The sequence below is a fragment of the Cyprinodon tularosa genome, unplaced genomic scaffold, assembly GCF_016077235.1.
Source record: "Cyprinodon tularosa strain WSP-4 unplaced genomic scaffold, ASM1607723v1 ctg378, whole genome shotgun sequence".
Classification (NCBI taxonomy): Eukaryota; Metazoa; Chordata; class Actinopteri; order Cyprinodontiformes; family Cyprinodontidae; genus Cyprinodon; species Cyprinodon tularosa.
In genome coordinates, this window is record NW_024039094.1 from 290,047 (window position 1) to 309,060 (window position 19,014).

Below are 19,014 nucleotides of genomic sequence, written 5' to 3' on the forward strand. Positions count from 1 at the left end.
TATTGTTCAGTAATGCTTCTTAAAATCATATCAATTAATCAATTATTCCAATATACATATCTCTCTCCAGAAAATGTTAAAAGAAGAAACAAAAGACAAGGATGTGGAAAGAAAGCAGAGAACAAAGTGTTTATTCAGAAAACAGATGAAAACATTAAAAGTTTAGAGGGGAAAAAAGAGACATGTTCCAAAAAACCAGTAATATAAGCATAAAATATAGAAGTTCAGATTTAAAGGTACACACACAAAATATATATTATATATGGACATTTGCTTTTAAGCAAGAACCGAATTCACAAGAATTTTAGACCACAAAGCGTGAACTTTTGCTTTTTTATTTACTTTTATATGTTCTCTCTGAAATGTTCAAATAATACATTTACTAAATGATGCTATGGAAGTTTCTTATGGTCAAATACCAAATAAAACAAAATAAACATTTTACTATTGCACATTTAGGACTCGTGCTGAAACACCATGATGCCAGTCTCTCAGCTTGTTGTACTTGTGTCCTACAACTTCAGGATCCACCTTGCTTACTCTGAGTAGCATAAAAGGATAGAGTAAAGGAGAAAAAAAGGACAGGGGAGAACAGTTGAACAGTTAAAGTAAAGAAAGAAATATCAGATACTACACACAAGGAAAACAAAAATGAAAGAAGGAAATCCACAGGAGAGTGCAAAGAGTTCCTTTATAGTGATACTCAGAGAGATGTCTCTCTTTAAAGTGTTTAAATCCAAGAAAAGTAAGAAACTAATGACTGACTTGTTGGCAAAGTTTGCATGAAGAGCATGCACTGTTTAGCCCTTCATTTAATCAGTTTACATGATGTTAACTGTCAACACTACGTTTCAATGGAAAATCAATAGTAGTGTCACTGGAAATCTAACGGAAAGATTTTTGTAAATATTTATTGGTCCTTTTAAAAAATCATAATCCCCTACAGTTTGGGCCACATTTTTAAAAGTGCTTATCTAATTAAGACTGACCTATTTTCCTCAATAAGGTAGTAAATCAGAAATAAAAGCACCACTTACTTTTTTCCATTTTCCGGCATGTTTTCTGCAAGAGCAAAGGAAAAAAAAGCAACATTTAATTTACAATCATATACAAAGTAAGTGCTTAGTTTAGATGCTAACTTATATATATATATATATATATATATATATATATATATATATATATATATATATATATATATATATATATATATATATATATATATATATATATATATATATATATATATATATATATATATATATATATATATATACCTTATGGTCGTGAAAATATGGTACTAGCTTGGATGTTTTTTTTACATATATATATATATATAAATATATATATATATATATATATATATTTATATATATATATATATATATATATATATATATATATATATATATATATATATATATATATATATATATATATATATTTATATATATATATATATATATATATGTAAAAAAAACATCCAAGCTAGTACCATATTTTCACGACCATAAGGTACTACGGTAATTAAAAAAAACAATTATATTTGTAATATAGTGGCTTTATCCATTTTAAACCCACGCTAGCCGGTTACTGTTTTTTAAACAGTTTAGTTAATCATTAAACTAGAAAGATTTAGAATTTGTTAAAACTCCAAGCACATCTTTTAGTTTGGTTGGTTGAGTTACCAGAATCATTCCTCTTTTTACAATTTTACTTGCATTTCCTACTTAATGGAAACACCGTAATTGCTAAAATTAGCATTTTTGAAACAAGCAGAGTACCAACATAGTTTTGTGCACATTTGTAATGGAAATGCAGCTACTGCATCGTACCAAGAATGCCTTCTAATCTGTGTTGCATAGAAATGACCAAGCCCTGTACTAAATGAAGGCCTGGGGATTGGGTTAGCAACACCATAATTCTAATCTCTTAAAATGCGCTACATCTGATTTCCCATTAGAATAATGTTGTTGTGCGGTTCAATTTAAAATGTCTTTCTGTTTTCTCAAACCGAATTCAGGACTGACCGTTCTCTGTGCCGGTCATCTGTGCGAGGATACGGAAGGAGCGAGACTGAGAGGTACCGGACCGTGGGTGCCAGTCCTCTGTGTCTTCTATAAGACGTTTCTTGCTGGCTTCGCTGAGAGGGGACGCGCTCTTTTCAAGCTCCACACCAACTTTCCTGGACAGCAAAAGTAACATAAATTAGTATTGGACAATACAATAACCAAACAGCTTGTACTCTCATTTAAGTGTTTATTATCCAGCTTATTGATTCCTAAGTTGGAGTCATGATTCCAACTGGGGTTCTTGATCAACCAGTCTTGAGATCCACTAAAGATATTAAAGTAAACAGTAAACACTGATGCATTTATTTATAAAGTGGTAAATGATATAAAAGCATTACTTAAACATTAAGAAAACCTACTGCTTTAGTTGTTGATACTGTTTTTAATATTAATACACCTGTAGTTAATTGATTTTATTTGTATATTCAGCCAATAGTTTGGGTCATGAGTCGACACTGATAGCATTCTGTGGGTCAGAAGTTGGAAGGTTTGGGAACCTAATCTAGATCACATATGTCTCACTTCAGTCCTCAAGGGTTGGTGTCTTGGATCATTAAATGATCCTCTATGTCAATACCACTATATTGTTTAAATAGGTATCTAGCAGGATCCTGTAAAGATTAAATATATGCAGAGGTTATTCAGCCACTTGATTTAGGCATGTTATGCATGGGTCATCTAAAGATTGAACATAATCATGTGATCAATGTGAAAAGGTTTAGAGTTTATTAGCTTTTTCCAATAAAAGACTTAGTTTGCAATAAAGAAAAATAATGTAACACTAAATTGTTAGAATTGATGTTTTTCAGCTCAATGCGCTATAAAGAAAGATAGCTAGGGAATGTGTGAGCTGGAGAGAGTTGGAACCTAATTTAGAAAGATTATTGCTCACTACTGGAAATCCTCAGAGCTGTACAGTATAGCATTAAAATGTGTTTGTTGGTTAATTGAGTCTCACTTGTTAAAACATTTTTATTTGTTCATTAGAAAATATAAAAAATTCTAAAAGCATAAACATTTGTCTCTTAAACAATTATTCTTCACCATTTATATTGTTTTGCCCTCAAATTTCTACTAAAACAACTAAAATTTTTACTACATATTTTCTGCTGCAGGTTAAATATGTCATGTTGAACACACTACAGGGTGCAATATTAAAGATTCCTCCATTAATTTGATTTAAAGAGATTTAAATCATACATTTTTCCTTATGTTGGGTTGGATGTGATGGAATTTTCAAAACCAAATCCAATAAACATTTGTATAGTTGTTAGACTCTTACAACAGTAATGATTATTATTGGGAAAAAAATTATTAGATTTATAATGTGATGCGTAACTGTGGATAATATCTCTGAGTTGAAAACTCAGAGATGATATTTCAAGTTGATGTTAAAAAAAAACAAAACTTAGTTGTAACTGTTTTTTAAAACCTTAAACAATTCAATCTAATGATCAGTTTTTCATTTTATAACAAAAATATGTTGAAAGTGCTGCAAGACCAATGAAAACCAAAAAGTTGTAGCTTGTAGAAACACAATATGATGTTTCAGCAGGTTTAAGCCAGATAATTACCTCCTAGGAGGAGTTGGAGCTCTGCACAGGAAGAGGCAAAGTTTGTTGAAGGGAGAAAATGAACAAAAGAATTTCATATTTACAGATATAGAGAGATACAGACAAAAAAAGAAAATGAAGTATTGGGAATTTGGCAAAATATTAGAAAACACCTAAAAGTAAAAGAGTGAATATTGTATTGATAATTAAATTCCCTAAAGTATACTTACAACAAGGTAACCTTTAGCAAAATAGCAAGCTAGTGAAAATCATTTAACTCAGACAAGCAAATTTTTTTTATTTTATTTTTTTTAGAAATCACTAAAGTGTGAGTCAGTGCTACACCACAAGGTGGTAGTAACATGCTTTCAATGTTAAATCTGACCTCTTTATAAAAACAATAATGCTGGGCTGTTTACTCTGAACTTTGAGGTGCAGTGTACAGTGTCTACATGCTCAGACAGTGAGCAGGTTTATCATCAAGCGCTTAAACCTGTGCACCATGTTTCACTTTGTTTAAAAAACTCAACCTGAATGCAATCAAATAGACTTGGTTGAAAACACAGCTGCTCTAAAGTGCCTGAAAAAAACTGCCAAGGCCATCCTGCTAATCAGTGCCTGCTGAGGTTTGTACAAAATGATTATTCGCTGGTTTGTTCTCATGTTAAAATAAGCTTTTCATGTTAACCGATGAGGTTTGTGAGGGTTAACTCAAAGAGGTGTAAGCATGCCTTAATCTAATCATAACCCAGAGAGATGTGGAGGCTATAATCACAAGCTACAGCAGCAACCACGTTATCAATCATAGCACTAACTTGGTGTTTGTCTCTTCCTCCTCCTGTGGGAAAGAAAATGGTAGATGGAAAAGAATTAAAGCCAAAAAGAAAGGAAAAATGTTGTATGATCCAAGACTCTCTTCTCAGAGAAGATCAAGTAAAACAAATCATAAAAAGAAAGCATGCAGGTTAGGAAGCAAAGACCCACATGCAGATAAAAAACTAGACTTCATAAAGGGGACAAGGAGCAGTTTAAGAAATGTATGATGAAAAGCTGAAGAAATAAACACACTAAAGCTCAGTAAAGTGAGTCCGTGAACCAAAACCATTGAGATAAAGCCCATTCCTCTTAATCTGTTTGATGGTAAGTGTTGATACAAGACCTCGGTTTGACAACTTCTATTGAGATTGAAAGCAATTAGAGCTTTAAAATCCTCATCACTAAATTTTTCTGTCAAGTATTTTATCCTGAAATGTTTTTCTTTTTTTTTAGTTTTACAAAAACTAAAAAAGAATCCAATCAAAATGCCGCCGCGAGCGCAGCAGCCCCTTACGTTCGCTCTCTCCTTTGTTTTCTAAGTAAATTTATCCATTGGGTATTGAGAAACTGGGTATTCATACTGTTCAACAATATTGCCGGTTAAATAAAAAAAAAATGGATCGTCTGTTTTAGTGCCTTATTTCACCACAGTGATATTTACTCCAAGCAGTTCCCGTTTTTTTCTCTCCATGTGGTTAAAAACCAACGTGCCCACAGCAATACTATAGCTGTTTGGTTTAAAGCAAAACATTCAGTCTGGGCTAAACTGTGCAAATATAGGCAGATGAAACATTAATTTACTGAATGAGTGAGAATATACATCAGCAAGAGAAGAAATGATAAACCATACATGACAACTCTTCCTGTTTTATCCGATTGTTATAGCTAATAATGAAAAAGTGCTACAAAACACGCTCAGAAAAATCTTCCAACAGTGCCAGAACAGAAACCAGCCTGGGCGGCACTTAAAGTGGTTGAAAACAAATCAATCAAGCGTCGAAAAAGAATGCCACTCTCATTTTTTTTCTTGCTCCCAGCTGCACACAGATTATAATCGGTGGTTTCTCTCTTTGCTTTTCAAGTATCATTTTTTTCAGGTGAAGTGTTTTAAAGCGCAGAGTTTCATATGGCGGAGATCAGAATGAGTTATATTGGCTTTAATGCATTTTTCAGACAGACGGACCACAAGAATGTTCCATACCATGAAGTCCTGTAATTTCCAGCTACGAGACCTGATAGCTGGAAAAAATAATCGCTTGTTTGTTTTAATAAAATGTATGAAACAGAAAGAAAAAACATTAAAACCATAGACCTACCCATTGACATGTTCTGAAAGGCCCTGGCTCTCCAAAAGGCCTCGCCTCTGTCCAATAGCCACTTCACAAGCATTGTCATTGGAGTACAGGTTGATAGGTGTGTTATAGACGGAGGGCTGAGGGACATTAGGATTGGAGGGAGGGGCGGTCACTCTGGGTGATGATGAGGAGTTAGATGAGGTGGACGAAGCAGACGGGGAGGTGAATGCAGAGCGGCCGGGGTTGATTTTAAGAGACGAGTTTACTGCAGCCGAATCGGAAGCAGAGTGGCTCGACTTCAGTGCGAATGGAGGCTGTGGCGGTTGAGAGGGGGCAGCTGGCGTGAAAGCTGATGACTCTGAGGGAATAGTGGCAACTTTTGGTGCAGAGGGGGATGAAGAAGTTGTGAACCCACTGCCTCCCCCCCCAAATGGCCGAGCTGTCTTGTTGTACAGAGGAGTGGACTGGCTCAGTGGCTTGGTGTATGTGTTGCTGGGCGCGGGGTGAGTGATCGGCACGGGCTTAATGATTTCCTGAGGCTCTTCCTGGATGAAGGTGAAGACAAACAGCAAAAATCCACAGAAATCCCATGCACTAACACTAGATTTCACAGCAACAACACACAAAAATAAATCGTGGCATCAAACTGATGGAAAATTTAAGCTGCATCTCTGCCACACAACCTCAAAAGGTGACCTTTTTTTTGTTTTTTTACAATTTGTCACTTTACAAGATGAAATGAATGTGTTTTGGGGGGATTTGACACGATATTTGGACGTAACTTTGTAGTTGAAAGAAACAAACATAAACTAATTCACCCCCGTATCAGACACCCCTAAATAAAAATAAAGTTCAGCCATTTCTTCTGATAACTCTCACTCCCTCAGTGTTTTATGAAGCCTTAGTATCCCAAAAGTTAGAGAACATGTGGAAAGGGTTAAATGGGGGAAAGGCCGAAAGTGAATATAAGTGCTGAAGGAGTTGTAGGGCCCAGTTCAAATAAAAAAACAAAAGTATTAATCAAAAGAGCTGAATGATTTGCAGAGATCCAGAGTTTAGGTGCTAGAATCAGCAGTGGATCATGATGCTTTACTTCAACAAGAATAGGTAGGCTGGTCAGAATTGTCAAAAGGATGGCTGAAGCTAAAAATTGAGATGAAATCCCACTATTTGGAGGTTGCCAAAGACTTGAAATTAGGGTTCAGTTTGACCTTTTAGCAAGATGACAACCCTTAAAGAGCCAAACTACAACAGCATGGTTGAGGTTAAAGCCTATTCATATATTAGAGTGGTCTAGTCAAAGCTTCAAATGTATTCTATGAAAAAATCCATCACAATATTTGAAAATCCTTGTTTAAAACGGCTCTCATTCGAGTCTGAGTTTGGGCTAAATTAGAAAGAAAGCTGGTTTGTCATGAATCAACTCAGGTAGAAGGAATAAATATGGACACCAGACCTCTGATTTTTATTTTAGGAGATATTTTGACACAATATGCATTTCAGCAGAAATGTATATTTGTATAAAAACCCTGAATTATTTTCTCTTGGTCTGTTTCATAAATCCTAGCTATATTCATTGATGTATATGTTTGTAAAGTGACAAAAATGTAAAAAAAAAAAAAAAAAAAAAAAAAAAAAAAAAAAAAAATGGGTGTAAACACTTTTAAAGGGTAATGTGAACATGCAAAGCCATTTTTATTTTTCAGAAAATCTCAGAAGGTTTCTGTCATGGGCCTAAATGAAACGATTCAGATGCAGTGTTAAATGAATGTTCGGCCACATACCTTTACAGATTCCTCTTTGGAGACAGTGGAGGGTCTGTGAAGACAGAAGAAAACAGAAGTTATTGTTATCTTTTTATTGTTTTTGAATTTGGAGAAAAGTTCAACTCAAATCTTTTGCTCTGACCAACAAATTCCAAATTCTAGCTCATACCTTCTGTTTGGTGTGCAGAGGCAAAATAAAATATATTAACACATGCACCAATATAACATAGATGTGCCTCTCCTTTGCAGATTTGACAGAACTTTTACAAATATGTTGAAAACATCAAAAACTATGCAGTCATTTTTGTGCTGAAGTCTGCACTCATTAACGAGTGCTGGAACTACAGCAGCTTCTCCATTTCGAAATCCTGTAGGTTTACGGTGGTCTGTTTGTCTCCTCTTCCTTCTTATTTTACTCTGGAGGTATTTTGGGAACCGAAGAGCATCCAACAAACCTTTCAGCTCCTTATTGGTTTATTCTTGCTATGTGTTAATAGCCTTTCTATTGTATCAAAGTTTTGGAGCTTTAATTAATCCAAATACAGTCTGATTTATGTTAAACAAAAATAAGTTATCATCAGTAGTTTAAAGCCCTTTTAAATGTATGGCTACTTTAAATGATGACAGGTTTTAATAACAATTTGTTCTATATTTGCTCTGAACTCACAGGTTATGTGTCCCTATCTGCCTATAAAAATAAGACAGAACAAAAGCGAAAAAACAGATGGAGTTAGAGAGGCTGGTCCTAGACCAGGAACAGTGGTGCGTCTCCTGGCTCCCTTCCTGTCTGCATCAAGACAACAGGCAACAAACTCGCATGTTTCCTTTCTGACTGAGCTGAAGTGCATTAAGGGAGCCCTGCACCGGGTTTTTAAACAGCTCTGCCCTGCAGAATCCAATGTCATCTGCGGCCATGCTTCCTCTAACAATTTTCCACCTTACGTTAATATCCAGTCTGCTTATTTTCCAATGAGCTGCACCACTGCATTATTACAATTGCTTATGGAGAAACACATTGCGGCGCCAGGGAAAACAGTCAGAGGAACAAAGATCAAATGGCACGGCCTGTTTTGAACAGAATCCGATCTATAATAATAAAGCGCAGCTATCGTTGTCCCAGACTAGGGCAGTTGGGCTGACTGTCTGCTTCTGTCTTTTTCCACAGCAAACTGAACAAACACTTGACAGGGTGGTCCCCTGAACATCTGTCTAATTCAGACCCACTGCTGTCCAGCTCTCTGTGTAACCAGACCTGCTCTTGTTTTGCCATCAAAAAGACACAACACACGTGGCAATCAAACAGGAGTTATGTGCTGCTGACCAGCATAAAAGTTGGTTAATGCTTCTTGAGATGGACATTTGAACAGTATAAACTCAGTTCTTATGTGAAGCACCATTTTTCTTTCTTTTTATTTAAATGGCAAAATGGTACATAAGCAATCCACCCTCAGGATTCACGCTTCACTTAATACTAGGGCTGAAAAAATTATTCACAATTGATCGATTATTGAAATAATCTTCAACTAATTTAGCAATCGATTAATCGTTAACTGCAGTATAGAGACCTTTAACTGACAGAGTAACCCACTTAAAGGAGTAATTATAGCAAAATGGTAAAAAAAAATATAGATATTTAAACATTTTGCATTTAAGACAAAAAATATATTTTCATCTGTCAATGTGCTCTATTGAGAACTCCTCAAGTGGAAAAGTTTTAGCTTCACCTGGCTAAATTTGTATTAAAAAAAAATCTTCTTAGAGGAACCTTTTGCTGTCTGATTATTAATCGATTCATTGAAAAAAAGAATCAACAGATTAATCGATTTGCAAAAATAATCCTTAGTTGCAGCCCTACTTCAAAATGCCATTCCAACGCATTAAATGCAACTCTTTTAAGAATGGTATGAGCCTTGTATAGATGCGATGACTTGAAGGCATAGTCAAACGAATTGAATCTTCTCACAATTTTGTCTAGAAATTGTGTTGGGATTTTATAGCCTAGTTTTCAACATTTTCTGCAGATAAAAGTCAGAAAGGTGTGTCACGCATTTCCATTCATCCTCTTAGAGTTGATAATCCATAGAACCACCTTTTTCTAAATACATAGCATTAGTAGTTGAGTACTCTATCTACCATCAGTCAAATGAATAATTGTAATTTTTCATTATTTTCTGCAGTGTAGTGCCAGCACTGTCACACTGGATGAAAAAAGTCTGAAAACATCAGTTTTTAATGATCATTTCAGGCTTTAACCTACATTTCTGGTCTTGACTTTGACTAGGCCATCCTAAGATATATGCTTTGATCTATCTAAATTAGTTACCTGCAGCTTTGCTTGTTTGTTTAGGATGGCCATTAATATCAACATGGTACTCTTCAGATTTTTATCTGTAACAAGCTAAACTTGCATTGTTTTCCTTCATCTTAATTTGGTCCTGCTTTGTATTGGATAATAATATAAAACACCAAATCAGACTTTATGGTAAAGAAAGTGGTTTTAAAAGTTTAGTTTTGAATATAATGATCTAAGTTTATCGCATTTTAATGTCTCTAAATGGAGCCATAGTTGAGCATTGCTTTCACTTCTTTCGATTTATATAAGACTAGCTTCATGCCTCTCCAAAGAAGATGGCCATTTTATCTATTACCTGGCTAAGGTATTTCAAAATAAGTATATTAGGTTGCGAAATCCTGCTTCCAACAGAGAAATAGTTTAGTCAGAACATGTCTCTATCAGAAAGAATGATTCATCTTTTGGAGATATTTTTAGTAGCTGTAAGAAAAGCTAATTAACATCAGGAATCAGTTTGTTAAGTTAGAATTTAATCAAAAAAAGTGGGCTGCATCTTATGGTCTTCATCAGTGCAGGTTTTTTTGTGAACAGATCCTGACATACAGCTGCAGCTTCTGAGAATAGGGAGGTTAACAAGAGCAGTAAAGCCTAAGGGGCAGAGCACACTGACGCATTTCCACTCTGCCTGTGTCTCTTTGAGGGCCAAGAGAAACAGTCTGGCTTATGGCATTTGACTGAAGTATGGAGAGCTTAATTGACAACTTTCTCAGCATAAACTCAAGGATTAAGGTTTTAAATTTCTTTTACACAAGTAAAACTGCTCACATATGACGAGCCTCTCATTTTTCTTCCATTTTATACAGTTTTAGGAGCAAAAAAGTTTGGATTGTGAAACAGCACTATATAAACCTCATTAAATGACCCACAGTAATCCTGTTGCTCCAAGCATCTGTCTCTGTCTTGTGCAGAGATCTCGGGTTACGGTTTATTTTACTATATTTAAACTGGAGCAGGTCGAGAGTTATCATGAGATATGCAGGAAAACATGCCTGAGGGCGTGTCATTAATGACAGAGGAATCCCTTCCATTAGTTTCATTATTGCAATATGCTCTGAAAATCTAATCTTTATAGGAGTCACTTAGTCAAGTGAAGTCTGCTCAGAAGGTGTTTTCTTTTGTCAGTTTATTTATTCTACAAAAAAGAAACATGGCCAATCAAGGTATGCAAAAGCGTTAAAAGGTTCTGGTTTCAAAACTATTGACATGTCAATAATATAAGCTGCATCAGCGTAGCATGTCCAGACCTGCGTTACATTAAGGCACAGTCTACTGTGTATATAGTTATATACTACATATTGTATATAGTGTATTGTAGGTTTTATATTGTATAAAGCTCTAGATTCTGTATATATAATATATACATATATAATTTGTCTGCACCATCAACACCAAGTCAAATTCTTGTAAGTTCAAGCCTACTCTGCAATAAACTTGATTCTGATAAGGTAAACTAGAACTGAGTAACTTTGTTTTTGTTTGATCAGTCATACAGTATATATAGGCTTGTTCTATTCATGTAGATCTACATATTGGGTTGGTTTACCTTAAAGTCATGATTTTAAAATGTATTGGTACAACATTCCTGCAATTGAAAGGCCAGTAATGAGATGTCGCTGAAAATACAAAACAAGACGTTCTCCGGGCTATTTAATGAGTAACTCGTTTGCTGCCTTGCTTTCAGTTGTTGCAAAATGCTGCAGGTCACATGGATCAAAAACTTCAACCACACTTTCCCTTTGCTGACAAACCTGAAACCACGAGCTGTTTGCAAATGTATACTTACAGTTTTAATGAACTGGCTGGGATTAAATGCACAACACAAACATTGAGATTAGAAGTTTCACAAGGCAGATCTGGAAAGATTTCTGCTCAGATGGAATATGTTTAGTCATGGCTGAGAAACCAAAATTAATTTCACTCATCCCTTTGATTAAGAAACAGCTTTAAAATGACACTTTTCTAAATATGTGTGCCATGTCTGTAAAGGAATACATTCCACCCTAGTTTCCCCATTAGAAATCCTTATTTACCAGCTAATATCAACTTGATGTCCAGTGTTTCTGTAAAGAGCAAAATAAGAAGAAATTATAATATTCTATTAACAAGAAATTTAAAAAATCATTACTTAATTAAGAAGCTCTGTTCAAGTCTTTGATCGAGTATATGCATATACACCAATTAAGGAGTATACTGTATGCCCCCCATCAACTTTTTGACAGACCTGTAGGCTTTATTCAAAAAGGAAGAAAACAAAGAATTTGACGCAAAAAGGTTCATAAAGACCAGGATGCTGACCAATATATCTTGCTACAGATTCTACATAACTGTTCTTCCGTTTCAAATTATTGCACGTAGATCCAATTACACACTTTTCACATTTTTCTTTAAATATGCAGTTTTTTATTGTTTTGTTTTAACTAAAAAAATCTAAATATAAGAATCTCAAATCACTCATGCTTACTGCCTAAAGGGTCTACAACCTCTGACCCTGAGTATGTTAACAATGACAGAAACACACTGGGCTACACCAGGGTGATCATTGTGGGGTTTGTAACCAGCCTGCCTGCTGTTACTCTCGGTTGCCTGGATACATTTCAAACACAGTGTTTATCCTGCGTGTGCGTTAAGTGATTATGTAAACATGTCAAACAGAAGCATTGTCGGTCCTTTGTATCAGTAGTCTCAAGCATTTCCCTGATAGAGGGATTTTACTGTAAGCCATCCGTTTCATTGTGCCTGTGGCCATAATAACTTCTATCATTTTCTATCATCTAGGCAGGTTTTAATTGCGCTTTAAAGTAGAACAAGCTGCAGAATTTCCTATATGCCCGAATAATAAGCTCAATGTGTTTTTTCTTTACTTTCAGCCACCAGAACACATCAGGCTAGAAGTCAGTCTAGCAGGGGGCTCAGAATAGCTTAACTGCCCTCTACTTGACCCTGTATGACTCTAGCTTATTGGATGTAGAGTAACTGTGGCAATCTACATGAGATTGCAAGGCAGACCACCTAATCCAGAATTTACACAGTAGGTTCTAGATTAAGTACAGTTCTGATTAGACAAGTTGTGAAATGAGAAATGTAAACAATAAGTTGTTGAAATATGCTGATACCACCGGTTATCTTTCTGATATATTTTAATCTGGAAAAATCATAAAGATTCAAAAGCAATAATCAAAGTGATATCCACAGAGGATAAATGCATTAAGTCATAGAAAAAATATAGTGGTTGAACCAAGCGGCTGCCTGTTTTTAATCCATCATCTTTGAGGTTTTGGATGAGGAAGAAAACAGCGGCTTCCTTCAGGACATGGTGTTTCATTGCACTGTGCTGCATGTTTCAATGACAAATAAACATCAATTACCATACTTTCCTAACCCTGCTTCCCACAGCCATCTGGTGACCAACTAATGGCTAAACAACGAGATTTTTGTGATATTAGAATAAAAAGGACCCGTAAAATAAACTACAAACCGCTGCTCATAGCAACCAGCAGACATAAATAGGAGGCAAGAAAAAGTCAGTCCTGCTAAATGAACACAATGTATAAACAGAAACTGGGGAATAGTGTTCTAATTACAGATGTGAGAGACCTTATATCTGCCTTTGCAAAAATATTTATAGGAGGTTTACATCAAAATGTTATTTTTAAAACAGTAACATGTTTTTATTCAGTAAGTCCAAGTATTGGTTCTATAATTTCTCCATATCAATATTCCTAGTTGTTTTTGCCTGACATTTGCACATAAAAAAAATGCTTTTCTTCGGTTTTAACATGAAAACGTAAAATTTGTGACTCATAGTGTCCTTTTAGGTCTGTCAAGTGTCATTAATAATGCATCCCAGCTTTGGCATATAACATGTGTTTTTGTGATGAAAGGTGTAGAATTGAGTTTAATAATTCATCACATCATAGGAAGTAACTTGTCCTGCGGTCTCTCAAAAATATAAAATAAAATAAAAAGAGATGTGTACAACTATATTGTTCAACACAATACGATGAATGCTTCTGGTTCATGTGAACAAACACACTTGTCAAACAGTCATAGAGCTGCATTAAACATTGCATTGTCTTTCCTGGTTGTAATTTCCAAACACTGAGCTGTGCTGCAAAATATCGCTTTAAAAATAGCAGTTTTACAGACCTGGATATTGTCTATCTGACTAATTTAGTTGGAACCTCGGCTCTCTGTGGCTTTTCCGAACTGAACATGTTATTGTTTTGAATTACCTTTTTAATGGATTATGGAATTAGAGCAGGATAAGGAGTGTCCTTCCACAGTTCATTTCCGCTCAGAGAAAAACATGTTTACCCCGACTCATGAAACAGGCAGAGTTGTTCTAGGCTCATAGGAAAATTTTCCATTCTAAAAATAAATATTGAGCATCTTTGTCAACTAAATATTCTTAATTGTGGGTGTTTAAGAGCACAGAGGATGCAGCATTCGGTTTGACATAAAATCCATATCTTTCCTAATCCAATCCAAAAGAAATTCCTAAATATCCATATAAAATAATGTGTGAGCTTATTCAGACAGTGAGTCTGGGTACTTGACTTTAAATAAATATAAATCCAAGAGTGTTTCTCTTTAGTCAGGTATTTTTTCGCTCCTCCTACAGATGATTTAGACACTGAAGTGTCTTTTTAAGGAAGTGCTTGAAGAATGTAAACTATGACAAAGTGACATAACTAAGCAAAACTGTCCCATTAATCATCTCCTAGCAGCACTCTCCCTGCGTAGCTGGAATGTCAGCAGCCTTATCAGTGATCATCGAAACCATAAATTACAGAGAGAAAGAGAAAAAAAAATAACGGTCACTCCGAGGGGTATGTTTGATTTTAGTTGTGCTGTATTTAGATTTCTCGGGCTGGGTTGTTTCAGAGGACAATATTAGCATTTATTTATTTAGATTACAAATTTTTAAGCCGCCTTTCACAATAGCACTCAGAAAACTCAATAAATACAATGTGAATAATAAACACAACACAAGCAAAACAGACCACAATTAAGCACCAATTGTTACAAGAACTTTGTTGTTTGCAGGGTAATTTAGTTGTAGTTTGCTTGCTTCACGAGCGCCAGAAATGTTTGAAGTTTCATTATGCATCCGTTACACACTGCAGATTATATACAGCTGTGGGACGGGACTATTTTCAGATGGCTTTCCCACGATTAAAGCAAAGAGGCTCCTTTCTCCTTTGATGTGGTGATGGAATGACAGGACGGGCAGAGCAGACTTTGAGTTTTGTTGTCAACATGTTTTACAGCTTGGAAAATGTGCGTGCTTTGGCTCCATTTGTCTCCGTCTCACACAACACTGACTCTTTGCTTATTTGAAATACGGCTCCCTTAATGATAACTTAACTTAAACTAGAATATGGCAGACCACATTATTGTCAGCTTTACACTACTTAAAAGGAAATCATCCTAAAGCTTCTTCATGTTTTCCACCTTATTTCTAAACAAAGATGTTTCATAGGAATCAAATGTTTAGGTCCAACAGACATAAACTGACAATAGTGGCAGAAGCTTCAAAATCATGATTTATTATTTGTTAGGAAAAAAAAAAATATTTTGCAAGCGAACTTGACTGTATTTGAAAAATAAAACATAATTGCCTGTGTCGCCATCAGCGGGAAAAACTGCCATCAAGTGTTGCTATTAAATGCTGCAAGTCTTCCAGGTCTTGAAGTAGTTATGCAGCCCAACTAGTATCAACATATTTTACTGTTGGAATTATGTTTTCTTCTGGTTTACTGTATTAATTTTAAGCCCCTGAAACGTGAGAAACTCCTTTAAAAATCCTTATACATGGGTTCTTTTGATATTTGACAAAGAAAAAAAAACATTGCGTATCATTAAGATGTTTATATAATTATCAAAGATTTAGACTTTAAACCAGTGTGTTTTTCGTTCCCGGTCCTCAAGGCACACTGCCCTGCATGGCTTAGGCTACGTTTACACTGCAGGCCTTGATGCTTTTTTAATGAAATCCAATTTTGTTTGCGTTCCCGTTAACATTTCCAAATATATGCAACTTGTACTTAAGTAGTTACTTAAGTAGAAGTATAGATACTGCAGTTTAAAAACACTCTGGTAAAAGTTGAAGTATCAATTTGACCTCTTTACTCAAGTAAAAGTGAAAAAGTATGTGCTCCAAAAACTACTTCAAGTATAAAAGTATAAAGTAACCTTTAAAAAAAAACAGCCAGATGCCGCTATATGAATATTAAAGATAAATTTTTCGACTATTTCTAAAAATTCTCTGAGATAGGGCCAAGGATCTCCGTCTCCCGATACGCTCTCGCCTGTGTCCGACCTTTCACACATTTCAACATCTTTTTCTGAATCCCACATTTTAGCATGGCATAGACAATTCACGTTAGCAGTTTGAAGAACACTTCCTTGCTTCTGATGATTTCCTTTAGCTAACCAATGAGTGTTTGTGTTCTATGACTCATCCAATCACACTAGTTTTCACTAGATGTCGATGGAGCCAATGATCTGCATTGGATGGAGCACATGACGGGAAATAAATATTTACAAACATTAAACCAGGGGTAGCCAATTAAAATCAGTGGGTCTGAATAAAGAAAATACATTAAATTTTTAAATTGAAAAAAAAAAAAAATTGCATCCTGTGTTATCTCAGAGGAGTTGACACTTATATGACTGTATTCCTATACATCCATCAGTAGTTAAAGGTCAAGGGTCAGCAAATGCAAATTCTACCTGTAAAACAATGACAGCGTAATTGTCGCTGTCTGATCTGAGGCCTCATTTGGAGCTTCTAAACTGGCTTTTGAAAAACTTTGATAATTTGCTGCTAATATTACAGATTTTTTTTTAAATAAAAAACTAGCAGATGAGCACAATCAAACAAAAATTAGAATTACAATTATAGAGCAATCAGTATTATAAAAAAAAGTCCACACTGTTTCTGAATAGATACATTATTGTATTAGTTAAGTTCTGTTCCGTTTATGTATCTTTCCTTGAAAATATGAAATGTCCCATGCTCCTGAATGCACCATAGCTATCTGACGCTCGTGAATGCATCACACTGGTCTGTGAAAGCTGTGCTGTGTTGATGCGCGTTTGATTTTCCGCTTCAGACAAAGCTTTTCGGTTTCCAAACTCACGTCGGCATCACTGTTTATTGTTGTGTGTGAAAAACAAGAGACTAGAAAAAATAAATCAGCCGTACCTCGTTCAAAATCTTTGGATTAAATGTTGTTCATAACACCCATATATTTTTTAAATGAATCTTCCATATAATCACAAATGTTTTCCTCAGGAGAGGAATATTTAAACGTTTTTATATCATTAATATAACAACAAGTAGCTCTATTGGTCATAGTTTAATCCATTTCCCTCGTTGATATGTGGTTGTACAGAGCGAGGCGCGCTCTCGCTCTGTACAACCGCATAACACCGGACCGCGGTCCGCTAATCCGTGACCTCTGCATTAAACCGAAGCCAAAAGTAACGAGTAACGGTTGTTTTAATAATGTAAGGAATAGAAAGTACAGATACTCGTGAGAAAATGTAATGAGTAGAAGTCAGAAGTAAGAAGAAAAATTAGTAATGGAGTAAAGTATAGATACCTAAAAAGTGTACTTAAGTACAGTAAAGAAGTATTTGTACTTCGTTACTTGACACCTCTGAACTTGTATGTGATCTCCTGTGTGAACTGCAGTCATACAACGCAAATGTCCTGCATGCGCAGTAGAGGACGCAATGACGTCACAGGCCAGTGTGCTCTGTGTTTACAGAAGTAAACATGGATGGTAGTGCTCGAGAACATCTAGCGACCTTTCCCAACCATAACAACAAAATCTTTTCAAGATGGTTAAACATAAATACTACTCTCCACATCATCGTCCGCCATTTTTGTTGTTTTTCCTGCCGCTTCTGTGTAACAAGATCCAGAACATTGACCTTTGTCGGGTATTAATGGCGTATAGGTCAGATGAATGCGACCTGGCCGTTCAGACTCAGGTCACATTTGAAAAGATCAGATTTGTATCGGATTCAGGACCACATAGCCAAGTGGCCTGGGTCGGATTCGAAAAAATCGGATCTGTGTTGTTCAGACATCCATGAAAAGATCAGATCCAGTAGCCTGGGTGCCATTCCGAACTTAGTCCCGCCCACAACGTTTGAGGTCGGGAAGTTCGGTCTGGCATTGCTCAACAATAGCGCGAGTATGCTAGCACAATATCTGGCGGGCCAATCAAATTGTCAGGGCGGGCTTTTTACGATGATGGACAGATGATCAACAGTAAAGTAATCAACCATGTGACCAAAACGCGCATGGGTGACAACAACAATGGCTGCCGCTGGAGAGTTGGGGTGAGTAGATTCTGCTATTAGGTCTGTTTTAGAAGCTATCGACAGCAAATTAATTTTAAAAGAGGAACAGAGAAACGCGATCAAGGCTCATCTTCTTATTCTAGGCGTGCAACTGCACGCTTTGATTTTTGTTGACAAAAACTATGTGTCGCTTAACATACGTCTCGCACTCCGTTGCTCTTATTGGTTGTAGGTCTATCCATTTGAGTGCAGAGGCATTTTTTTTCCTGGTTCGTTCAAAACACGCCCCATAATCACAGCTCTATGGAGCAGTATCAGACTCATATTCTGACTAGAATTGAGTAGGACTACGTCAGGCTACAGATCCAGGTCGCATATGGGCAAAAAAAAAAATGAATGCAGCCTTAGATGTTTCGGTGCTTCAACACACCTGATATCTACCTGATATATTGATAGCAGATTAACTCTCCTACATGCCATTTCTGCACAGCCTTTCCTGTTTTAATCAGTTTTACAGCGACCTTAACTGGGCCTGCAAAGCATTCGGTGGTATTATGGGTTCTTTCTCCCTCCAGGATGAATTCCTGATCTACTCTTGCAGTAATTTTGGCAGGTCAGCCACTCCAGGTTCAGAAATATTGCATGTTTTCTCTATTTTGTGATAATTTCTCTGACTGTGAGTCAATGGACACTCAGAGCCTTAGAAGGTGCTCACTTACCCCTGTCCACAATGATAAATCTCAATGTTTTTCACATCTGTTCTTGAATTTATTTGGATCATGAACTAGGGCCTGCCTCCTTCAATCTTTTTCGACTTTACTCATGTTTTGAAACAGGTCT

The 19,014-nt window shown here is 35.9% G+C and overlaps 1 protein-coding gene across 3 annotated transcripts in view; it reads right to left on the bottom strand.

Annotated features, from left to right (window-relative positions):
* The window catches only part of pdlim5b (PDZ and LIM domain 5b), a 49,020-nt gene that overhangs the window by 6,135 nt on the left and 23,871 nt on the right, over positions 1–19,014 (bottom strand). The window contains exons 4-8 of one of the 3 annotated variants that reach the window (XM_038296821.1): positions 7,521–7,554; positions 4,441–4,463; positions 3,647–3,667; positions 2,031–2,185; positions 1,038–1,062 (exon numbers count right to left, since the gene is read on the bottom strand). In XM_038296821.1, the coding sequence (XP_038152749.1) occupies positions 1,038–1,062; positions 2,031–2,185; positions 3,647–3,667; positions 4,441–4,463; positions 7,521–7,554 (258 nt within the window). Of the gene's footprint in view, positions 1–1,037; positions 1,063–2,030; positions 2,186–3,646; positions 3,668–4,440; positions 4,464–5,757; positions 6,282–7,520; positions 7,555–19,014 lie in introns of all 3 variants that reach the window. The other 2 variants (XM_038296823.1, XM_038296820.1) reach the window with 2 other exon arrangements.